Raw genomic sequence first — 26051 nt, 5'->3', positions numbered from 1 at the left:
CACTACACAGGATTAGGGTGCATCAAGGGATGTGAGCCACTGTCTCACTGAGCCACTCTCAGCTGGTCTCCCGGTGGCTCTGTTGTGAGCTTCTTGGCAGAGGTACGTCCGGTGTCCCTTCTCCTCACAGCATCAGCAAACTAGCCTCTTGCTGGGGAGCTTGCGGTTCCTCACTGTCTTATTGCCGCCATCGTCCCCCAAGCAGCACTTCACAGCCGCCTTCAGGTCTGCCAGGCTGAAGCAGGCTTGCCAAACAATTTTGAGAAGTGTGTGTGTTCCAGTAGCACCAGCGGGGCTGCTTTGGCATCCCACATCCGACACCAGTGTTTGTCACAATGAGAACAAACACCAAGTACAAACACCAACCACTCACTCTGCTGACTAGTGCTGGCAACCCTGACCACCCCAACAACACATGGTGAGCACAGTCACTCACTATATACACACATAACATTCATCACTACAGCAGACGCTGCAGCACCATAACACAATACATGCTAATTATATACAACTATTTACAATAACACACACAAGGTTTGTGAGCACACTATGCGGAGACATCTCAACAGGGCTACGGTATATTTAAATAATGGTAATATGGAGAATGAAAGTCAGGGTAAGGAAACAGTGTAAACTACTGCAAAGTTATGATTTATTTTTTGGTTTTCCAAATTCTAACTGGTTAAAATCCATGATCTGCATAAGTTAGGGATTATCTGCATTAATGTAATCATTGTTAATAATTTATACTGGTACTTCACATGCCAAAAGCATCGCTATTACTGAATTTATGCAGATTTTTATCTCGCTAAAAATATAAATTACTATTTAAGAACATATACCTGTGACAAAAACAAGGCTGTTCCATCCAGGATGTTCCCAGTGCTGGCCAGCAGTCATGTTTTCTAATGTTAGTTGTTTAGTTAATTTTATAGGATACAATTAACAGACTGTTAACGTAATCAGCACAATTTGGCTGTACTGCTGCAAAGATAAAATGCAGGATAGAGAGGCTCAGTGAACGTGGTCTGGACCCTGTGCAGGAGGGTCACTGTGTCAGAGACGCTGTAGAAGGACAGAGTTCCTGCCCCCTGATCCAGGTACACTCCTATCCTGGGGGAGGGGGGGGCAGATATTGCAGTTTGCACATTATTGTGCCAGAATGAGTAACTGGAGCTTGAGCAGTACAAACACCAGGACTTGTCATTGCATCCAAGCCTGCTGTTGTCACCCCATCCCTTCCTGCTGATCCCTTTGTATGTGACAGCTATTCCAACCCATCCCCCGTTCCACTCAACCTCCCAGTAGCAGCACCCAGTCAGACCCTCTGTACACAGCACTTGGAGGCGTGAGTCAAACCTCTCCTGGTGACCAGGATATGATTGCGTCTCTCTCTTCCATGTCACCACTCTGTTCCCCTCAGACAGATGAAGTTCTTCGTTTGCTGTGTTGGGGTCCAGAGTGAGCCGACCGGAATCTGATAGAGGAGAAGATCAGAAGGTGAAGGTTTGGTCTCATTCACTCCTCACATAACAAAAAAGTGCCCACTTCTGTTTAATGTTTTAATGCTTTGAAATGTACAGCTAAATTCTATTTTAATTTTCAATAAAGATCCATCTATCCATTTTCTGTAAGCGCTTGTCCTATTCAGGGTCACGGGGGTCCGGAGCCCATCCCAGAGGCTATGGGCGCTGGGTAGGAAACAACCCAGGACTTGGATTTCTGCCCATTGCAGCTCATAGGTATAATTTTTAGAAAGGATTTTATGTGAGGATATTGTGTTGTATGATTTCTTGTACTGAACAGAACATACATTTTAGAGCAATTTATTTATGTAACCACTGAAAAAGACAAAAAAAGTGTAATATTCTCAACATGGATGCCTCATTATGAGCAAAATAATACTAAACATCAGCTGTTGTATTGCAAACAAATTTAAAGGCTCCTGACATAACAGCTCATGTAAATGTGAAAGACCAGGAGGCAGCGGGACAGAGAAAGAGAAACTACACTAGCAGAAGGAAATGAAACACAATAAAACACAATAAAACACAATAAAACACACTCCACCTCATACAGGGAGAGAGAAGCGTGTGTGTGAACAGACTCACATTGTAAGAATTCTGCTCTGGTCATGGGCACTAATACTGGTAGGATGGTGTCTTTGGTAACTAGAAGGAGACAGAGAGAAGCAGGGATGTGAGTAAAAGGAATTTACTTGTGGGAGATGGACGTCACTCACTGTGGAGACACCAGCAGTAGGGTATTATCATTATGAGGGACAATAACAGGCATTTTCACAAACTGCAAATGATTGTTACACATAATACAGGTTTTTTCATTGTATAATTTAGAAGAAACATGATTCATGTGATCTGGGTTTTGCAGCCTGTAGAATGTGCAGCTCTTCCACTGGTTTTTACAGAGTTTTAAACTTTTTGAAAACTGAATCGGATTTGGTCACACAAATGTGAGGCTGACTGTACTGCACACTCTCTCTGCATGGTCTGTGTTAACAATGTATTTATTTACTGTACTAACCTGCATGATGGATCTCTGTAGTTTTCTTTTTGCAAACATTCTCCAGTTGATCCTTCAGTTCAGAGACCACAGTCCACACATTCTCCAAAGAGCAGCGTGAAGAGACTGAGATTTTGGGTTCAAATCCAGCTTCTGGGGTGACAGGAAGACCCTGGTACCTCTACAGACACATAGTCTGATTAAACAACTTTGTCAAAACAAATGTGTATTGTAATCAAATGAACAGGACCATTAACATCTGACCAATGACAGACTAGGTGATATACAAATGAAAAAATAAACTCATTTGAATACTCTGATGTTCATATTGTCAAAGTAGCTGTTCTGTTACCTGGAGGAAATGGATGTGATCCTCTGTGTGTGAAAGCTGCTCCAGCTCAGAGTGTCTCCTCTTCAGTTCATCAATAACCTGCTTCAGTCTCTCCATGTCTCTCTTAGCCTGACTCACTGCAGCCTTCTCCTGATCTCTGATCAGCTTTTTCACCTCAGAGCGTCTTCTCTCAATGGAGCAGATCATCTCAGTGAAGATCCTCTCACTGTCCTCCACTGCTGACTGTGCTGAGCTCTGTTGGTGACACAGGGAGCAGAGGACGGTAAATTACAATTGGCCCCTTTTGAGACTCCAGAGAGCCTCATTGTACAATAGTGATGTGAGCCAACAGGAGGTATAAATACAGCACAGGGCTGGGGTTTGGAGCGTCACGTATCCAAGATGGCATCAGAGCCAATTCCTGAGGCGGCCTCTCCTAGCATCGTGACAAAAGTATCTTTGTTTTATCTTTGTTGTGAATTAACTCTCACATTCACAAGAAACATGTATATGATCATCAATTCCTCCTGAACATCAGCAACCAGAACCACTGCTATGAGAAACACTGGGGAGAGAGCTGAGTGTCCTCAGAGAACTTGGTCTGCTACACCCAACAAGCCCAAACACGCTAAAACGGCCCCTCTCAACCAGGTACACTCAATAAGTTTTACACACATTCTGAGGCCTCTAATAACAGGAAAGTGCAGAAATTGACTCCAACACCCAGTGAATAAGTATTACAATTGTCCACAGGCAAGGAGAAGAGAGCCTTCTGTAATGTCAACCCCGAAAGGCTACTGGTTCCGATAACATACCTGGATGTGTTCTTAAGGACTGTGCAGAACAGCTGAAGGTCTTCACTGACATCTTCAACATCTCCCTCAACCAGCCAGTAGTGCCACCTGCCCCCAGAGTACAACCATCATACCTGTGCCTAAGAAACCCCACTCAACCTGCATGAATGACCTCTGTCCTGTGGCTCTCACTCTGATTGTGACAAAGTCTTTTGAGTGTTAGGTCATGCAGCACATTAAAGCCTGCCTCCCCACAGTCCTAGAGCATTAACATGCATATAGAGTGAACCGCTCCACAATTGATGCAATATCCACTACCCTCCTCCACCACTCTAACCCTGAAGCATCTGGAAAACCGGGATGATTACGCCAGACTGCTCTTCATTGTCTTCAGCTCAATCTTCAACACCATCATACCACAGCAACTCGTGGAGAATCTGAGGTAACTGAAGGTGGACGCTGGAACCTGTACCTGGATCTTGGGCTTCCTGACAAACGCAGCAAACAATCAGAGTCTCAGTGAGTACAGGCTCACCCTAGGGCTGAGTTCTGAGCCCTCTACTGTTACCCTGCTGACCCACGACTGTACTGCCAAATTCAGCAACAACCATATCATCGAGTTCACGGATGATACCACAGTTGTGGGTCTCAAATGTGAGGAGCCAGCATACAGGATTGAGGTGGAGCAGTTGACAGCATATGCATTTTATCATAGACCATAGGAAGGGCCATACAGAACACCACCCCTTGCTAACCATAAATGTCATGGCCATGGAGAGGGTCAGTGGCATTAAGTTTCTGGGTGTTCACATGGTGGACGATCTGACTTCAACCACTAACACCATGGCAACTGTCAAGAAAGCCCAACAGCGGCTCCATTCCTTCTGGAGGCTGAAGCAAGCCTGCCTGCCCGTTCCGGCCCTCACCACCTTCTACAGGGGCACAGTTGAAAGTGTTATGACCCACTTCAATGTCTGGTTTGGAACCTGCACTATTAGCTGAACAGAGTAGTGAGAACAGCTGGGAAGATCATCAGTGCCCATCTTTCATCCCTGCTGGAGATCTTCAACAAGCATTGCACCCGTAGAGCCTCCGGCATCATCACAGACCCTGACCTCCCCTCCTACACAGCCTGTTCTCCTTCCTGCCATTGGGGAAAAGGTACAGGAGTATCCAAACCAGGACCAGAAAGTCTTACAGCTCCCTACCCCAGGCTGTGGGGACCATGAACACTCTTGCCCCCCAGTGAACCACTGAACCTCCCCCACAGTACCAGACACTAGTGCAATCTTCCACTTGCACTTTTCATATTCAATTGCACTTCTGTATAGATAAAAGACAGTTTTTAATTTAACAGTACATGCTGCTACATCTTTAAACGCGCTGTAAAAGGTATGCTGTTAAAAGACCTTTCATGCTGCTACTCCCTCCCAGTGCACCATGGGTCACCATGGTTACAGGTTGTATGATTTGTAAGTATTGTGTACGTGGGTTCTATGTTGTTTTCCAATGTTCCCTTAGTTTTTTTAACGTATCTATTTATGCCGTTGCTCTAGGTGGAACGATAATTCATTCTTGATTGTACGAAAGTGCATGAAAAAATGACAATAAAGGAAATCTGGAATCTGGATGCCTCAGGTACTGAAACCCAGCCAGCACTGATTGGAAATGATCGCTCATTAAGCTCATACACTGTCAGCTGCAGGGATTTGGCAGAGACTGGTGGCTGTATGGGGCAGGTTGGTTGTCATTACTGGGTCTCAATTTAATTAAATTACTTTTTGGTGTATTAATGATTCCAAATGTATGGGTTAACCGTTGTAACCCCAGGTTAGTGAAACCGTGCTATATGGCATATTTACATTTACATTTATGATATTTGCTGAAAGTGGCATCTTTGTCCCATCAGTCCTTTGACCCAGAGTAGCTCCCAATGACCTTAATATGATTCATCCCCAAAAGTCTATAAAACTGTGATCTGTTGACTCTGGGAGTCTTGATTCAAAATGATTACAGACCAGCTGTTTTCTTCTCCTCAGGTTCATACTCACTGTGATTGAGGCCACAGCCTCTCTCAGCTCCTGCAGCTCCTTCTCTCTCATCTGGATTCTCTGCTGAAGTTTCTTCTGTGTATCTCCCATTTGTTTCTATATGTAGCAAAAAGATGACTAAACAAGTTTCTTCTATTAGGAGGAGTTCACTGAACAGTTCAAGCACCGATTTGAACCAAAATCAAACCGGCGGTACCCAAGGATTCTCTGAAGAAGAACCAGTATTAAGGGAATCCAGTCTTCATCTCATGTCAGTGAATAGCGTCCATGTCACAGACATGCAGCGAAACCGGAAGAACCAGGACTCTAACGACTCCACTCTGCACAGCACTCACAATGGCAGTATACAGGCCGGCCATGACGTCCTGCAAATTCAGGGGGATCCCATGAAATCTCAGGATGTCCCAGAGGGCAGCTTGATCAACTGAGCATATGGATTATGAAAATCGACAAAGGCTGCAAAAAAACTCTGCCAATATTTGCATTTGCACGCGATAAGAACCCTCAATGCCAGGATGTGGTCAGTGGTAGACTTCTTAGGCATTAAACCAGACTGCTCCGGTTGCTGGTAGGTGAGCAAGTGATCCTACTGAGGATGACCCTAGCATGGACCATACCCAATACTGAGAGCAATATTATCCTTTGTAGTCGACCATCCAACAGTATCCCTTTCCAACAAGGGAACATTTCCAAAAAGTCCCATTTTCCAGTCAGTTGGGAAGACGCCTGTCTCCCAGATGGAAGCAAAGATTTCTTGCAATGTCAAGAGAACCGCCTTACCACCAGCCTGGAGAAGTTCACCCCGGATACCATAGATCCCTGCGGCCTTCTCTACCACCAGGTAGTTCACCATCTTTGTGGTGTCAGGAAGGTCTCAGGTGGTTCATAGCTAATCCGATCTGCTCAAAATACTTGGCTCAGTGGGTCACAACTGCAGTGTCATTCTTAAGGACTGTGTCATCACCTGTCCCGACTCTCTGAGGAACAGATTTAGATGTGCATACTGTTTCAGATCCTCTGTAAGCAAGAAGTGGGTATAGATAGTGTGACCATAGATGGTGTGTCACTTGATCACTGATTCCTCTAACAGCCACCTCCTTATCTATTCTAAGAGCCCTCACAGCCATCCTTCTCAGTTTCTGATACAGAATGGAGTTACCATCAAGCTGTGCACAGGACTCCTCTTGATAATATCTAGGATGCCCTAGGAGATGAAGCACCTCCTTCTGGAAACACTGAAAAAATCAAAACAACCCTCAGCAACCTGCAGGGTCTTGTCACAGAAGGTTTCCCACATCACAATAGAATTAGTAGTTGCAACAAAGTCTGTATGTTCCTCATATAAACTGCTTGCAGACCCATTAGTCACAGCCTGATCTTGGAATCTCCAGATCCATCCTCATTCTCCAGATCCAACCTGATCTCCAGATCCAACCTCATTCTCCAGATCCAACCTGATCTCCAGATCCAACCTCATTCTTCCAGTAGGTGGTAGCCTGCTTGACCTAAGTTGAATCTTCAGAGTAGCAACAAGAAGTCTGTGGTCATTATTCACAAACTGGGCACTTCCATAGACTCTGCAGTTATGTAGGAGCCACCAGCATCAATGTATGAGCATGTGATCAATCTCCTTTAAATATATCATAATACCGGTGAGATAAGAATCCTATCAGTGTGCTCTGAAAGCAGAATAAGATGGTCATCATACTGGAGAGACAAGAATTCTATCCGTGTAGAGAAACAATCAGAGAAAGACAAGAAGACTGATAGTAGAGATGAGATGTTCCCTGTACCTACTCTAAGGTGCTGACTCAGCACCACACCAGTTCCAAACCACAAGACCCGACCCATTGGCTCTCCAAGCTGTCGACTTTTCCAACAATCACACCTTATCTAAAATCTCTTAGCCCACACATTTTATCCATTCAAGTACTCAACCAAACAGTAGGTGAATGTCTTGATTCAGTGTCAGCTGCATGATTTGCTGTTTGAAGGAATTTTCAGTAGAAACCTTTCACACTTTGGAGTAACAGGTTGATATGGTTTTGCTCCATTGGGAACACAGCCACTGATGAAGGTGAAGTAGTTAATACTTCACCTTAATCAAAGAAATTTTTTAAGTAATGTGTTTTTTTCCTTTTGCTTTACCTAACCAGACTTGTTCTCCTTGTCTTCAAAGCAGTCATGCTCATTATTATCTCATATACAATTCATAATTATATAAGAGCATTTCCAGTCTGACCTGTTTCTCTGCCCTTCCGGTAGCAGCTGAGATGGTATCATGGCCTCTGTGTTCATCCATCACACACAGCAGACAGACACACTGCTGGTCGGTACGGCAGTAGACCTCCAGGGGTTTTTCATGGTGGGAACAGACCTTGTCCTGCAGATGTCCAGTGGCATCAGTCAGCTTGTGCTTCTTAAAAGCTGGAGACTCATAGTGAGGCTGGAGGTGAGTTTCACAGTAAGAAGCCAGACACACCAGGCAGGACTTGACAGCTTTGTGTTTTCTCCCAGTACAGACGTCACACTCTACATCTCCAGGTCCAGCATAATGGTCAGCAGGAGTAGCTGCTTGTAGTCCAGTCTTCTTCAGTTTCTCCACCACTTCAGCCAGCATGGTGTTTCTGCCCAGAACAGGCCTGGGTGTGAAGGTCTGTCTGCACTGGGGGCAGCTGTAAACTCCAACATGATCCTTCTGATCCCAGCAGCTCTTAATGCAGCTCATACAGTAACTGTGTCCACAGGGAATAGCCACTGGATCCTTCAGTAGATCCAGACAGATTGGACAGCTGAACTCATTCTGATCAACTGCAATACTGGCTTCTGCCATTTTCAGTTGCATTAATTTTTATTTTCATTTGCAGTTCTTTTTATATGTGAGAGTGGGAGGAACTTCCTGCTTCTCAGGCTTCAGTAGGTGTGGTTTGGACTGAGGTCAGACTGAGAAGAGCAGACTGGGCATATCATTTATTCTCCAAACAATTTATAAACCTACACTTGATGTGATATATAAAAATTGGTAAGAATGCAAAAAGGTAAAAATATAGAACAGAAAATAAAACATACAGTGAATGAATCTTTGATTCAGTTTAGATGCTCGTCTTTTGTTTGTTTATTTTTTTCTCCAGATGAAGCAAATTTATAGCAAAAAGCTGATGGGATTTGAAGCTATCAAGTGGTATCAGGTGTAACATACAGGCATGTGCAATGACAGACTGTCAGGTTTAGATAGAATCTAAGCTTTTATTAATAATAATAATAATAATAATAATAATAATAATAATAATAATAATAATACCTTTATTTGTAAAAACTTTTCAAGCCAAGTGGTACAAAGTGCTTTACTTCATAATAAATAGAAAACAGAAAACATTATAAAAGAAAACAAAGAGAGTAGAAATCAGAATAAAACGGTACTAAAAGAAAAAGGACTTTGCAAATATAAAGCACTTACAACAAAATAAGAAGACAACCATAAAATATGAACCATGAAATCCTGAATGATAAACTCACGACTTAAAAATGGCTACCTAATGCTTAGTGGTAAAATGTTCCAAAGTCTAAGAGCCAACACAGAAAAGGCCTCATCATCTTTCATCTTTATTCTACACCTTGGAAATGCAATAAAACATGTATGACTAGATCGGCCATGGACCGCTCCGAGGAAGCCCCTATGACGTCATGTGGGACTTCCCTTCCACACCCTTGGCGTATCTCGAGAAGGGAGTCTAGCAGCGGCTGGAATGCTCCCTCCTCGCCTGCCCCGGGAACCGGTAGGACCGGTAACTGCACACCTCCCTCTGTCAGCTGAGTTTCATTGGGGTTACTGAACAATCATATTTATTCACGTCTGGCACACCACCCAGACACGAGATCTTCTGCATTCTATTGCGAGTTTGAGCAGTTCTGTCCCTTTATACGCTTTACCTGTCTGTACCTCCGCCTGCCCGTTTCCCTGACCCTGTTCTGCCTTTCCGAAGACGAATCTAGCCCAGCCCTCTGAGTACTGACAAAGATCACCTGAACACCCACCTATCCCCAGATCCCGAGCCCTACCCTGTCCCTTGATTGCTGATGATGATCGCCCAACAGCTGCCCGTAACTCGAACATGATTCTTGGATTGTGGTTTTCTGTCTGGATTGCAAGCAGGATATTAAAGCCCTTTCACCTGCCTGCTTCGCAGCAGTGTCCTCCTTATTTACACGACCCCCTCCGTGACAAAATCTGTGTCTTTACAGAAAAGTAATGCTCTAACTTTCACAATATTTCTCAGTTGATAAAAGTTAGACTGTACCAGTTTAGTAACATAAGGGTTAATCTCGCTTTATGTCAATCAGTTAGTTGTTTCCCTTCCACGTTGTTTCACCAAGGTGGACGAGTATAACTAAAGTGCAAATTAATGTGAAGAGAGAAGTTAGTGGATGATCGAATCTAAGGGGAAACGACTGTTACAAGAGGAAATGTATGTTCTTTAAATTACAATGTGTTTGGGCGTGATTGTTACTGAAACCAACCAGTCAAGCATTAAATGTAATGTGATATTGTGACATTAAGTGTAAAGGAGAATTAGAAAAATGTTTCATGAAGGCCAGACACAGAGTTTATTGTCTCCTTTGTCACCCTGTTGAACAGGTTTTATTCTAGTAACACAGACTGGGAAATCGGGATGCGCTAAATACGACCCATGACAAAAAAGTTTTCAAAATCAGATTTCAGTTTGCAGTCCATTCAGTTTGAGGTCTTTTTCACGTTCTGAGTCTGTTTCAGAGAATCTCTTTAGGACATTTACATCAAGAGATATAGGAGCAGGGCCTTCAGGATCATGAAGGACACATCCCACCCCAACAACAGCCTGTTTTAGGTTCTGAAATCAGGAGAGAGACTCAGGAATATCTGGGCCAGGACTGAGAGGCTTAGGAGGAGTTCCTACCCCCAGGCCATAAGGCTTCTGAACCTGGACATGCCACTGCACCTCACACCCTGATGTACATTGTGGTCTTTCTACCCCCAGGCCATAAGGCTTCTGAACCTGGACATGCCACTGCACCTCACACCCTGATGTACACTGTGCTCTTATACCCCCAGGCCATAAGGCTTCTGAACCTGGACATGCCACTGCACCTCACACCCTGATGTACATTGTGCTCTTGTACCCCCAGGCCATAAGGCTTCTGAACCTGCACATGGCACTGCACCTCACACCCTGATGTACACTGTGCTCTTATACCCCCAGGCCATAAGGCTTCTGAACCTGGACATGCCACTGCACCTCACACCCCGATGTACGCTGTGCTCTTATACCCCCAGGCCATAAGGCTTCTCAACCTGGACATGCAACTGCACCTCATACCCTGATGTTCATTGTGCTCTTGTACCCCCAGGCCATAAGGTTTCTGAACCTGGACATGCCACTGTACCTCATACCCTGATGTACATTGTGCTCTTGTACCCCCAGACCATAAGGCTTCTGAACCTGGACATGCCACTGCACCTCACACCCTGATGTACACTGTGCTCTTGTACCCCTCACCATATCCGCAGTGTCACACTGGTCACTTTTTATGTTTGTGTTACTGTTCATTTTCAACATACTTCTCTGCTTTCATTTTATCTTTATGCACTTTAACTGTAGCTTAATTGGATTTTAACTTACACAGTCTACCAAAGAGCGGTTCAGGATGCATTTCACTGCGTATTGTACTTTGTATGACTATGTATGTGACAATTGAAGAATCTTGAATCTTGAATCAGATGTATTCAGCTGAATGTACCATCTTCTGCAGAGCTTCACGGTCCAGGGCAGAGCAGCTACCGAACCAGGCTGTGATTCCCATGGTGAGGATGGTCTCTAACACTCCCCAGTAGGGGGCTCTAAGGATGGCTGGTGAGCTTTTTAACCTCATTCGCTGTCTTAAATGGTAAAGCTGATTACTGGCTTTAGATACCTGGGTCTGTATGTTATCTGACCGGGTGAGATCATCAGAAATACTGGCGCCGAGATATCAAAAGATGTTCACCCTATTAACTGGGACCCCTTTTATGTTGGGAGGGTTATATACATCGGCTGCTTATGTCCACCACCATCACCTTATTCTTGCAGGTGTTATGTGAGAGTCAGTCAGTGTCAGACTGTCCATCTCATCCAGGTAGGCATTCTTCTGGTTATTGGAGAATAGGCAATCAATACTGTGTTGTTATGTGTACAATGAATACAGGCTTAAAACACAGCCTTTGGGGGGGCAATATTGAGGGTTATGAGAACTGAAGTATAGGATCTAATCTTCACCACCTGGGGTCTGCCTGTGAGGAGGTCCAGGACCCATTCACAGAGGGGTGTAATCGGGCACCAGTTTAACGGGGACTGTGGTATTAAAAGCTGGGCTAATATCTACAAACAGCAAACTCACGTAGTTTCCTCTGCCACTGTCCAAGTGGGTAAGAATGGTATGCAGGACAGCTTCACTGGTGGACCTGTTTGGATGGCAGGCAAACTGAAGTGGACCAATGGTCATAGAGCGGGTGGAGAGCAGATATAATCTTTGACCAGCCTCTCAAAGCACTTCATAAGAAGGGAGGTCGGGGCAATAGGACAATAATCAACTGGATGGGTGGGGTTGGGAGTTATTGGAATTGGGACAATTGTGGATTTTTTTTAATGAAATGAACCACAGCGCTGGACAGGGACAAGTTGAAAATCTGTTTGAACACCGTGGCAAGTTGACAAACGAAAGACCACAAGCCACGTCTGGAAATACTGTCTGGGCTGAATGCTTTCCTGCCAATGCTACAGGGACGTGTGGCTGTGATGCTCTGTGATAATGCCTGATCGTCCAGAGACAGACTCTAGGCTTCATCAGCACACGCAGCCCTGATATCACTGGCACCGCTTGCATCAAAGGAAGCAAAAAGGGCACTGAAGTGGTCTGGTAGCAGGTAGTCTGTACCATTCACAGGGGCATGTTCACCTTTGTAGTTGGTGATGGTACTGAGTCAGATGTCACAGACTTTGGGCATCACCGAGTGAAAATAGGACTCCACTTTCCCCTTGTACCTCCCTTTCATGTCCTTCACGGCTTTCCTCAGAATATAAGAAGTCCTTTTGTACTCACACATGACACTACAGCAACTGTATAAGCTGCAGTCTGAGTATTCAAAGCTTGCCAGACGGTTTTGTCCAGCCATGTTTTTTGGTTTGGGAAGATCCTAACAGTGACCAAGGGGACGATCGAACCTGCCAACACACCAATACAGCTTTTCCGCAAACTCCAGATGTCATCACTGCTCGACCTAAACAGCTCCCAGTAAACGTCATTGAGCAGTTCATGCAGAGTGACCTCTGACTGGCTGGACCAGCATTTGATCTTCCTAGTCACTGGGATTCCCGTACCAAACATTGATTGTACAAAGGGATAAGGAAAATGGAATTATGATCGGATCTCCTGATTGGTAGGACTGTAACAGATTTTTACCCATGTTTAAATGAATACAACATTGTTACATTGTATTTCCACCCCTAGTTGGGTTTGGTAAATGCTGATGCATATTAGGCAGGACATTTTTGAAGTAAAAAATCATCAGTCACAATAAGAGCAGCATCTGGGTGTTTGTCCATGAGTCCATTAAAAGCACAGTGGACATCCGCAAGTGCCACTATTGTGCCGGCATCCAAAGGGATGTAAACTGCAGTGACAATGGAACAAGTAAACTCCCAAAGCAGATATAAAGGGTGACACACAATCGAAAGATGCTCCAAAGGAGGGAAACAGGAGGAAGAGACACGTGTAACATTCCTGGGGTCAAACCATATATTGTTATCTCGATATTTGTCATGCCATCTATTGTTGTATCAGTATTATGGACATGAGTACGCACTTGATTACTTACAGCCCAAAAGCACTCTACTGACACCTGCTGGTCAGCACTATTTAAATCAACCTTAAGCAGGTCCCTCTTCAGCTTCAATACACCCAGTCAGGAATGTCCCCTTGCAGACTGACTGAGTCCCAGTCTCCTCCTGGCTGATTTTTCCTGCCCTGTTATCCTGAGGACCAACTGGCAGGAGATGCTTGAAAGATTCCTTTGTAGTCCTGTTTGTGTCCCATCACACATATATGTTTTCCATATTTCCATATAGCTGCTTATTTTCCTTTCCCTGTCTTACATCTCTGCCTTCCTTTGTAGTACCATGTGCCTGTTCCTGTCTGTCATCCTCCATCCTTCCTCTCCTCCACAAAGATCTGATATGACAGAGGTTCTCAAACTATGGTGCACAAGCTCCCTCTAGTGGCTCACAGAGGTATCTCTGTATTTAAACGTCAGTCATGATGGTGGTACGCAGTGTCAGAAGCTTGAGAACCACTGAGCTGTACAATAGGGATGAGCATTTATCAAAGCTTTTACGGGTAACTTAAGCCTGAATCAGTATCATGTGGGTCAGAAAGAGTTACAACAGGCCCTTTTCAGTAAGATCTTGCCCAGAGTTTGGTCAGGCTGTTCATTTATAAATTATAAAGATGGGCTGTGATTGACTCTTATTTTAAATGTAGCCGGTTCTTGTCAAAAATTTGCTAACGGACATATTATCCAAATCATTTGTTTGCAATTTTACTGATGTATCCATTTGGATATTTTTCCTAGATCTTCCGAAGGGTACAACAGCCAAACTGTCTGGACCCAAACTTTGAACTCACAGCCTCAACATGGTTGCATGAAAGATGGGTAACCTGTCTTCCTCCAGCAGTGCATCTCAGTCATCACTAGGGGACATCAGACAAGCGGACTAGACTTCCCACCATTCTGGCTACAATCTGCCTATAATTCTTTGTCCGGATGCAAAACTAATCACAGATAGGTTGTTGAGAATGGATAGTTGTTCAAAGAAATGCCTCCCGGTAGCCATTAGCACAATGATTTCTCCTGAAGTGGCGTACAGATGTCAGTTAAGGAGAATGTTCCAGGTATGCGAAGGCCAGCATGCCTTTGTGTCACTTTCAGTGGGAGTTTGACAAGGTGTCTTCTCTCACAGAACGGCCACAGTCTGGGTGTTTATGTTTATTGCACCATCCTCAGTAAACTCTACACACTGTAGTGTGTGAAAATCCCAGGACGGTGGCTGTTTCTTATGCTGGAAACACCATGTTTGGCACCAACAATCAGACCATATTTAAAACCTCTTAGCTCACAAATCTCAGCCATTCAGATGCTCAGCCAAACTATTAATCTTCCTGTTTACTTGCTGTACGTATTCCGCTGCAGCCACAACTCACTGTTTAAAGGAGTTTTCAGTAAAAATTCAATCAGAACTTTTTTACAACATCTTGAATTTTATATTAATTTTTCTTTCACTTTCCCAAACCAGACTGAATCTTGGTGTCTTCAAATAATTAAACACACATGTATTAAGACAAAAGTCATTTTTATTGAAAAAAAAATATATATTTGTATAAGAGCACTTCTGGGCCGAAGCTGTTCATATATATATATATTTTTAAAAAAGTGCTCTCCTCTTCCCGCGCACTGTCCCCTTAATATTCCCCAAATGACGTGCGGCTCTCGCCCTGGCTGGTCGTATCGGGGACATTCTGGAGCGCAAGTCCCCGTTCGAGGACGCACACCAGGCAAAAGAGGTGCGGGGGCTTCGAAAGGGAGTGCCGGAGTCCATGATGCGGCAGTATTTTTATTTACCTTTAAGTTATTTTGCTTTTTTTATTAGCAGGTTAAAGCAAAATTGATTTTTTTTTATCTAAGCACTGTATAATAAAGAAAAAAAAACAATTTAGTTTTTGTTGCTGTATCAAAAATGTACTAAACCGTGACTTCATAACCGAGGTCTGTACCGAACCGTGAATTTTGTGTACCATTACACCTCTACTGGGAGTGTATCTGAATTAGGAAGGAGAATCAGGTGACCAGGTTCGGTGTGATTATTAATTTGCTACCAGGACGTTTTCCAGGATGTAACTGTTGTCCCTCACCGACTGACGTCACCTCTATTTGGAGAAAATGAGCAGACAGAGACGTTGCTGTTGCGTTCAGGTCGACCACAGTTTTAATCGTGGTTTTCGCCTCTGTGCGTACATTTCTCCATAGCCTGACGCCCTCTAGTGGAAGGGAGCAAACTGCCTCCAATATCCATCCATTTTCCAAAACACTTATCCTACTGGGTCGCGGGGGGTCCAGAGCCTATCCCAGAAGCAATGGGCACGAGGCAGGATGGGGGGCCAGCCCATTGCAGGGCACACTCAAACACCACTCACTCACACATGCACACCTACAGGCAATTTAGCAACTCCAATTAGCCTCAGCACGTTTTTGGACTGTGGGGGGAAACCGGAGTACCCGGAAAAAACCCTACGACGACATGGGGAGAACATGCAAACTCAACACACATGTGACCCAGGCAGAGACTCGAACCTGGGTCCCAGAGGTGTGAGGCAACAGTGCTAACCACTACACCACCATGCCGCCCCCTATATTATTATCTATATATTCAATTCACTATATTTATTTCTCTCCTTTATGCTGCTGTATTCATTGATTAGATACACATTGCATGTATATAAGCCATTTAAACCATTGTTTCCAGCCCCATTTCACACTGTCCTTAACATTAAGTGCTGTGCAAACCTTCCCCTTGTCACTTATGGTTTGATTATTGCACTTTGGTCCTGGGGGAATGTTATTTCATGCCACTTTACACCTCTACATGGGTAGTATGACAGTAAAGTCTATGTTCTCAAGAGGGTTTTCTCCTTGTACGTTGGACACTGAAGACATGTGATCAGCCAGTTGGGATCTCTAAGCTGCCCTTAGTGTGAGTCTGTATGTGTGAGTTTGTGCTCTGCTATAAACTAGTATCCTATCCATCGTGTCCCCCGCCCTGTGCCACCTGGGACAGGCTCCAGGCTCCCCACCCCCCTGTACAGGATAAGCAGTAATGCAGGACGGCTCCACACTGTTCCAAAGAAATGGCGCTCCAGCTCCCGTCAGGACTTCAGACCAGCTCCTCTTCCACAAACACAGTTGTGCTGCAGTTTTCTGAAAGAAGGGTATGACCTGAATAGGGATGTCGCAATACCAGTAATGCAGTAACTGGTACCAATAGCAGTGGGATCGCAAGATGCTTGATACCCAATTCTACGCCACGGTTAAAATAATAATAAGAATAATACTAATAATAATAATTTTTTTAAATGATCCCATATACTTAAACATAAGCCCATTTATTAAAACATTTGAACATTATAAAAATGGCATTTCTGTAAATTAAAAGAAGAACAGTACTGACCACGATACGGTCTGTGCTTTACGTGCTAACAGTGCGATGTTTCGTAGATCCCGCTATTAATGGCATCATTTTTCATGGCGTTTCAAACAGTTGGAAGCTGTAGTTTTGTAATATTTCTTAGCACTTAGGTCTTATTTGTGGCTCATTAGACCGGTCAGGCACACAGTACTGTCCAACTGCTTTCTGTGGATGTGTTGCTATGGTGTTTTTATGTGCAAAATACAGCGTATTGTGTTATCAACTGATATTGCTAACAAGGGCTAAAAGTTAACTGGTCTTGAACGGGGGCTGTCATGCCAAATCTCTTCTGCCATCCGAATTCCTTCTTCATGTGACGTATCGCTCAGCTGTTAGGCAAATGTTGCAGTTCCAAGTTATTGCTTAAGTTTAAAGTTCACATCAACAAAAGCTGTTCTTTACAAGGTGCATTTATTTAAGTGGTATTAAGAAATTGTTTATGTTTACCTTGATAGGACAACCGACGTTTTATTAGTTGTTAATCCTAACCACTCCAGCAAGAGTCCATACTGTATCAATAAAATACGCTTAGAAATGTTTATTCAAACTTTTTTAATTCTCATGAAATTGTCAGCATTTAGCTTGTAACATGTGACCCAGGCAGAGACTCGAACCTGGGTCCCAGAGGTGTGAGGCAACAGTGCTAATCACTGCACCACCATGCCGCCCCGTGTCCAATATCATAAGCAATTAATTAATCATATCAAAAAAAAAAAAAAAACTTGTACCTTTTTACTATTTATACGTGGTGTTCCTTTTAACAATTTTAATAGCCACTTTTAAATTAATAAATCTTTCAACAATTTCTACAAGCTCCTATTAAGCTTCTATATTTATTTTACTATCCATCCATCCATCCATCCATTTTCCAAACCGTTTATCCTATTGGGTCGCGGGGGGTCCGGAGCCTATCCCGGAAGCAATGGGCACGAGGCAGGGAACAACCCAGGATGGGGGGCCAGCCCATTGTAGGGCAAACACTCGCTCACACGCTGAGGACAATTTAGAGACACTAATTCACCAAACACTGGGGGGGCAGGAAACAAGCCCAGTGCCAGAGGTTACACCCTGAGACCCCACACCCCCCCACAATCACACATACTGTTAGGATTTATTTAACGTAACATTTTAATCATACCAGACATACACCCATGTATATGTTTCCTTTTTAATTTCTTTTACTCAGCAGACAGCTTTGCCCAAGGTGATGTACAAGTGAGGCAAATAGCACATTAAAAACATACAGCTGTCAAGGTGTCGGCTGGACATAAGTGCAGCTATGCTGAGCTTCCAGTGAATGTCCAGGTACGACTGTAAGCAGCACTGGAGCAAGAGCTACACAACAACTACACACAACTTTTAACAAAACAAGAACCAAATAAGACTGTTAATCAAATCAGCAGAACGTGCAACATGAAGAGCATTCAGGGAACATGCAGTGGTGCAGGCTGGGAGAGCTGCTCCTGGACAGATGGGTCTTCAGGCGTTTCTTGAAGGTGGAGAGGAATCTGATGACAGGATGGACCTGAAACCCAGCCTGGATCTCTGGGCTGGCTCTCCTCAATCTCCCCGTCAGGCCTGAGTAAGCAGATACGACTGGGGGGGTCATCACAGTCACCTTCAGCCTGACAGAGATTCATAGCAGCCTGGGATTGATATTTGTAAACTTAGTAATTAAGCTTTTAGTCTGACTCCGAGCCCAGTGGGTGAAGATGAACATCAGCAGGTGGTGGCCTTCAGGGCTACTGCATAGGGCTTAAGAATCAGCTCCAAACGGAAGGTGCAGCCTGGTTTTACCCCTTTATAAAACCTAGTTTTACCCCATTATATAGATAAATGTTTGTTAATGGAAAACATTCTTAGACTGGAGTTCATCAACAGGCAGAACAAGTAATGGGCAAAGAAGGGAGGATCAGCCCCCTCGCAGAAGTCCATGAAGCGGTGAGACATGGTTTTAAGGAAAGACCCGCTGCTCTCAGATGTTTTGTGTTGCTGTTCTGGTATATTCTGCCCACCTTGTCTGTTGTTTCATAGACATGAGGGATAATTTTGCACTTGATGGTTCAATCCCCTGTGTGGATCGGAGGTGGTGTCTGTGGTTGGAGAAGGCAACTGGTTGAAGCCTCACAAGTCAGTGTGCTGGAAGCTTCCATCTGAACCAGCCTCATGTAAGTAGCCTCAGCACACGGCAGATCTGCTGTACTGGCTGTGACTGTGATACAGGTTCACAGGTGGAACATGAGAGTCAGTCTGTACAAAAGAACCTTGTAGGCAAGGACAAGATGCTAATGATCGGTCAGTGAGCTTATTCTGCATGATGGACCAGCAGGTGGCGCTGTTTCCCACCTGCATTCAGAGTGTGTGGGTTCTGTGGTTTCTTCTAGCTACTCTATGTTTCACCTGTAGTGCAATAAATTAAGTGAATTTTCATAGTTAAACCACCCATAGTGTGTGATTGTGTATCCCATGATGGACTGGCATTCTGTCCAGGATGTCCCCTGTCCTGTACCCTGTACTTCCTGGAATAGGAGGAATTCTGTCCCCCCAGAAATGTCCAGGAACTTGCAGGTGCCTTGGTGGAAGAGTGGGGTAACATCTCACAGCAAGAACTGACAAATCTGGTCCAGTCCATGAGGAGGAGATGCACTGCAGTACTTCAAGCAGCTGGTGGCCACACCAGATACTGACTGGTACCTTTGATTCTGAGCCTCCCTTCATTCAGGGACACATTGTGAAACATTTTTAGTTTATGTCTTATGGTGTTGACTCTTAGTGTTCATACAAATACATTTATTTACACATTAAGTTTACTGAAAGTAAAAACAGTTGAAAGTCAGAGGACGTTTCTTTTTTTGCTGAGTTTAGATACTCCTCACTTAACGACCTATGTGTTTAACGACGATGCGGTGACCAGCTTTGGTCATGGAAACAGCAGTGTGGGATCTCAGCATCAAGCAGATCATCTCACATCCCCTTTCTCAGTCTCATTCCCATTCCCACAGTCGGTCAGTATTCACTACACTAACGGGCACAATCTCCAAGACTACATAGAGTACCTATAGTATACCTATAGTATACCTAAAGTATTCATCCCCTTGGATGTTATCCCCTTTTATTGCTGTAATTAAAGAAATCATGGCCAATGCAATTTGGCCTTTCTGACATGAACTGAAAAACATCTTTACTGTCAAAGTGAAAACAGACTTTTACAAAGGAATGCCAATTAATGAAAATTATTTAATGAAAAATAAGTGATTGCATAAATATTCACCCCTTTTGAAGTGACTGAGCAGCCAACTGGTGCTAGTAGTCTCAGAATTAGTGAAATGAAGATCACCTGGGTGCTGTGAATGTGTCTCAAGATTATAGTATAATGACACCTGTGTCTGCAAGGTTCAGTCACTGGTAAAAATGGCCCCACAGCTCCTGCACCTTCCACAGAGGCTCATGAGTTTTAGTGTTAGTAAAACAGTTTTATATGGGCTAATATTTGTGCCACTAGAAACTGAAAATGAATAGTGTATATTTGAATCTGCATTTGTTGCATTGAAAAAGCTGAATCTGAATGTATTAGCTTGAATCTGAATTCCAATGAACTTGAAACTGCATTTATTCTATCTGGAAAATGTAACGCTCTATACTCACACATACACTTCTCACAATTCAATTTCAATTTATTGAGACGCACAATCCGGGTCTTTGAGGAAAAGTAATCGACCGCAGGTTCACAACGCAACTCATCTCCATGTTTACGACAGTTCTGCAGGTCGGGGTGTCGCAAGCGCAAATACGGGATCATATACGTAATAAGTATTACGCTGTACCGGCACTGCTATATTTTAATCTTTATCGTACCACTTCTCACAAGTTGCCAGTATTCTGCTACGTAGACACACGTCACGCGAGAGTGGCGGGCAGCGCGCGCATTACAGACAGTGTCGTTGAGGTGCTTCTGTTGTTCCCTACACCTGCACCGCAACCCCCCAGCAGTTCTGACAGTCAATACAGTAGCGACACTTTTATTTCTCCACTTCGAGCACAAAGGCCAGTTCAACTGATGCTCCCGGTTATTAGCACAGTACACAGAGAGCGCTTGTAGGCATGCAGCAGACCAGAAGCGTAGCACTTCAAATCCGCTTTATAACTGTACATTTAGATCGATACAGGGGTACGTGTATCGATGCACTCGCATATTAGAAATTAATACTGATTTCCGTCTCATATCGGCGAGATGAATATTCTAAAAGATATTTAGTATAAACACTGCTATAAAGCCACGAGATGAACATGCGAGCCATAACGTAAATTAAACCAGAAGTTAAATTCATATCCTTAGCTAGTTTTGCGTTAGATTACCATATTAACATAAACTAGTAGTGCCAGAAATCGTTAATTTAACCACATATACTACCATACTAACCAGACCAACGGTTAATGTTATGCTATCGCTTGTGTATATAAAGCTTATTCTCTTATACTGTATATCATAAGGTAATGGTCTTGCGACGCCCCGGCACACGCTTCCACTTTACCCCTGCAGAACTGTCGTAAGTGGAGATGAGTTGCGTTGTGAACTTGCGGTCGATAACTTTTCCTCAAGGACCCGGATTGTGCGTCTCAGTAAATTGAAATTGAATTGTGAGAAGTGAATGTGTAAGTATAGAGCGTCACATTTTCCAGGTAGGATAAATGCAGTTTCAAGTTAACTGGAATTCAGATTCAAACTAATACATCCAGATTCAGTTTTTCAATGCTAAAACTGCAGATTCAAATATACACTATTCATTTTCAGTTTCCAGTGGCACAAATATCAGCCCATAGTATTAATTCTGGTTACTTATTGAATCTGTTCTCACCATTAATCTCACATGCTGGTAAATCTCTCTTAGTGTTAAACTCAAATCAAAAGTTTCTCAGGTTGTTAATCAGTCCAGATAACAGAGGCAGCTCAGCTTTCATTTACTGAGTTGTTCTCCCTTGATCAGTCACTAGGAAAGACACCCTTATAATACAGGACTCACCACAGGACCCATAAGTTTTATGTGTGACAAACGGCAACAAAACCATGTGAAGGTTTGGCATGAAATAGGCGAAACATCAACACAAGCAGATGGCTTCCATATTAAAGGGATGGGAGCAGAAACAGCTGTGGGCAGCAGAGGGCGCTCTGCTCAGAGCACCGAGCTTCATGGGAGGAGAGCAGGGTGTGTGTGTGTGTGTGTGTGTGTGTGTGTGTGTGAATGAATAGAAAGTTCTGTTCAGCATGAGTGAACAGTCTGGAACTAAAATAAATTGTTATGAAGATGTGGCATTGACGTAGCCAATATTTTGCAAGAGGCCAAAGGGTGTGTGAGTGAGGTATGTCCTCTGACTATCAATGGACAGTCTGCATACCGATGGAAGTTTGTATGTGTGTGTGTTTGTGTGTGTGCAAAACGGACTATCGATATCTGTTTATTACTGAATGGAAATGTGTGTGTCAGAAAAACGAGACAGAACTGAGGTAATTTTTATACTTTTGAAGACAGAAATATCTATGTTTTCTAGAGGGATAAATATCCCTGTTTGCCTGTGTGCCGCTGTCTGTAAGTGTATCACAGATGTGAGAAATGCTTGTGCGTATAGGCTGTAAACCCTCATGCTCATGCATTTCAGTCTCTGTAAGTGTTACGTTCCAGCTGCTGTCAGGCGCAGCATAAACGGACTCAGACTCGGGACATTAGTAGAGAGAATGCTGTGTCTCACATCCGGCGACCAATGGGAAACCCACAGTTACCTCAGGATGGCAGTAGGGGGCGGACATGAGATCTGCTCTCTCAAGTTAAACCCTATTTATGAGAAGTAATGTGTTAAAAATATTAATTTAATTGGTGACAAATGACTTGTTGAAATACAAATGAGAACATGCATCCATTTGAATGCTCTGGTTTTCTTATTGCCAAAGTAGCTGTTCTGTTACCTGGAGGAAATGGATGTGATCCTCTGTGTGTGAAAGCTGCTCCAGCTCAGAGTGTCTCCTCTTCAGTTCATACATCTCCTGCTTCAGTCTCTTCATGTGTTCTTTAGCCTGACTCACTGAAGCCTCCTCCTGATCTCTGATCAGCTTTGTCACCATAGAGCGTCTTCTCTCAATGGAGCAAATTATTTCATTAAAAATCCTTTTGCTGTCTTCCACTGTTGACTGTGCTGAGCTCTGTTGGTGACACAGAGAGCAGAGGACGGTAAATTACAACTGGCCCCTTTTGAGACTCCAGAGAGCCTCATTGTACAATAGAGATGTGAGCTGACAGGAGATATAAAAACAGCACAGGGCTGGGGTTTGGAGTGTCACCATGCTGGATGCCTCAGGTACTGAAACCCAGCCAGCACTGATTGGAAATGATCCCTCATTAAGCTCATACACTGTCAGCTGCAGGGATTTGGCAGAGACTGGTGGCCATGTGAGGTAGGTTGGTTGTCACCATTGGGTTTGAGTTTTATTGATGTCTTATTTGTGTTTACATTCCTTACATTCCATTCAGTTGTAGGAATAGATGCTGTTGCTCAAGTGGACCTTAAATAGTATTGTAGTATCATATAGTGTAGGTATAAATAGGCTTAACTCCTGTAACCCCAAGTTAGGTAATCCCTGGTATCTGACACCTTTGTTCCACAAAACCTCTAACCGAGAGTAACCCACACTGATATTAATGATTAATTCCCAGAAGTCTATATATCTGCAGTCTCTTGAACCTGAGACAAGATTCAAGATGGTTACAGACCAGCTGTTATCTTCTCCTCAGGTTCATACTCACTGTGATTGAGTCCACAGCCTCTCTCAGCTCCTGCAGCTCCTTCTTTCTCATCTGAATTCTCTGATGAAATTCCCTCTGTGTCTCACCCATTTGTTTCTACATGTAGCGAAAAATGACAAACCAAGTTTGTTTCATTAACTGAGATTATATTCTAATCCCCCTGTCCAGGGTGGACCCTAGCCTTGTGTCCTATGCTGCCTGGGAAAAGCTCCATCTATCCATGCCAGCTGTGCCACATCTGGTTCATGCCCCGTAGGCACTTCAGTACCCTCCTGTCCCATCTTCTGTTTTGGTCTCTGTTCTGGCCCAGGAGGTTCCCCGTCGCCCTTGAACCCAGACCAGACTGTCCTGGCAGTGACCCCCTGCCTTACAGTCCTGGCAGCGATCCTCTGTACTGTAGGTCTTCCCAGCCCTGCCTGTTCTTATTCCCACCTGTTCCAGTCCTGGCCCTGGTCCTAGAGGCCCCTAAGCTTCATTAGACCGTAGCCCTGTGGTTCCCTCGGCACCTCCCTGGTCCCACTTGCCTGCCGACGCCTAGGTGGATCTGCGCCGAGGAACTGACACCCAACATCCCGCAGTTCCCAAGGCCCCCCATTTGACCTCTTCCTCTCTCCTGCCTAAGTGTTTGCCCTCCTACCCTGTCTTGTCTTGGTTTCTCCCGGGTCTTCACCCTGTCCTGTAGTCCTGCTCTGTTTCCCTTGTGATCCACACTTGTGTCATTGTCCCTGTCCTTATGTTCCTTCCACATGTCTGCCATGTCTCTGTCTTGTCTGTCCAGTCTGTTCTCCCCACAGTCCTTCGCCCTGCTTCTGTCTGCTCCCAGGTTCTAGTAATGTCCTCTCCTGTCTCATGATGTCGCGTTTTCAGTGTTTCCAGTGGTGTCAGGCCAGACTAAGGAGAGCAGTTTGGGCAAACTCTGCATACTTGGTTTGGAGTGATTGTTAAATTGCCACCAGAATTTGTTTCAGGATGTAACTATGTAGATTTATCTACAAATTCATTAAGCACTACTAAGTACAAATGTCAAATACACATCTAAAGTAACATGACCAGCTTTAGCAAAGTCCAGGAAGAGAAAGATAAAATACTAGCTAAAATATCCAACAAATTCCAATAATAGCTTCTCCAGTATAGGGCTACAGGAAAGTGCATTACAGGAAGCACAGGGCATAAAGCAGGGGTACCCTGGATGGGATGCCAGTCCATCACAGGGCAAACACTCACTCACATACTGAGGACAATGTAGAGATACTAATTAAACAAACCGCTTGATCTTTAACTGTGGGAGGAAACCTACAGAAACACGGAGAGAACATGCAAGCTGCACATGCAGAACCAGGAGCAGGAACCATACCCACAACCCTGGAGATATAGCTACGATACCAAGTAGATCAGAACATAAAGCTCAATCTCCAAAGTAGGAGGAGAAACCCTATGTTGGGAGAACATGCAAACTTCAAGTTAACATACAGGATTTACCTGTTTCTACACCTTTTCCCTAAGCAGGTGTGATCTCTGCATTCAAAGAAGACATTCTCACATGCATACACACACGTCAAATATTTCGCACTGAAAACCATCATACTTTATTTTTTATGTTTATTTTTTATGTTTACTTTAAATATGATTCATAAATGATTTATAAAAGTTTCCACCCTGACCTGTTTCTCTGCCCTTTGTGCAGTAGCTGAGACTGTATCATGGCCTCTGTGTTCATTCATCATACACAGCAGGCAGATACACTGCTGGTCGGTACAGCAGTAGACCTCCAGCGGTCTGTCATGGTGGGAACAGACCTTGTACTGCAGATGTCCAGTGGCATCAGTCAGCTTGTGCTTCTTAAAAGCTGGAGACTCATAGTGAGGCTGGAGGTGAGATTCACAGTAAGAGGCCAGACACACCAGGCAGGACTTGACAGCTTTGTGTTTTCTCCCAGTACAGACGTCACACTCCACATCTCCAGGTCCAGCATAATGGTCAGTAGGAGTAGCTGCTTGTAGTCCAGTCTTCTTCAGGTTCTCCACCACTTCAGCCAGTATGGTGTTTCTGCCCAGAACAGGTCTGGGTGTGAAGGTCTGTCTGCACTGGGGGCAGCTGAAAACTCCAGCATGATCTTCCTGATCCCAGGAGCTCTTAATGCAGTTCATACAGTAACTGTGTCCACAGGGAATAGCCACTGGATCCTTCAGTAGATCTAGACAGATTGGACAGCTGAACTGTTTCAGATCCAGCATTGAGCTGGCTTCCACCAT

General features: G+C 44.0%; 2 protein-coding genes across 3 annotated transcripts in view; one reads left to right on the top strand and one right to left on the bottom strand.

Annotated features, from left to right (window-relative positions):
* Positions 1–26051, top strand: part of LOC125739605 (NACHT, LRR and PYD domains-containing protein 12-like) — a 728681-nt gene that overhangs the window by 149444 nt on the left and 553186 nt on the right. The gene's annotated exons all lie outside the window — the stretch shown is intronic.
* Positions 339–26051, bottom strand: LOC125739629 (tripartite motif-containing protein 16-like). Of its 2 annotated transcripts, none has more exons than XM_049009937.1 (6): positions 25461–26051; positions 23800–23895; positions 2873–3106; positions 2542–2701; positions 2112–2171; positions 339–1477 (listed from the first exon to the last, which is right to left on the bottom strand). In XM_049009937.1, exons 1-6 carry the CDS (start codon positions 26049–26051, stop codon positions 963–965), a joined length of 1656 nt encoding a protein of 551 aa, XP_048865894.1. In that variant the 3' UTR covers positions 339–962. The 2 variants fall into 2 exon arrangements, with proteins under 2 accessions (XP_048865894.1, XP_048865892.1); XM_049009935.1 differs by lacking the exons at positions 23800–23895; positions 25461–26051 and adding exons at positions 5697–5792; positions 7939–8541.

This window comes from Brienomyrus brachyistius, chromosome 4 (assembly GCF_023856365.1).
Source record: "Brienomyrus brachyistius isolate T26 chromosome 4, BBRACH_0.4, whole genome shotgun sequence".
In the NCBI taxonomy this organism is placed as follows: Eukaryota; Metazoa; Chordata; class Actinopteri; order Osteoglossiformes; family Mormyridae; genus Brienomyrus; species Brienomyrus brachyistius.
Note: the sequence above shows the minus strand (reverse complement) of the source record. Positions and strands in the feature narration are given on the sequence as shown.

Bases quoted from the DNA above. Each gene is read 5' to 3' on its own strand.
- LOC125739629 (XM_049009935.1), bottom strand. From the start codon at position 8,541: ATGCAACTGAAAATGGCAGAAGCCAGTATTGCAGTTGATCAGAATGAG. The intron at 2,702-2,872 runs GTAACAGAACAG...ATGTGTCTGTAG, and splicing joins ATCACATCCATTTCCTCCAG to AGGTACCAGGGTCTTCCTGT. The intron at 2,172-2,541 runs GTTAGTACAGTA...GTCTCCTTCTAG, and splicing joins TACAGAGATCCATCATGCAG to TTACCAAAGACACCATCCTA.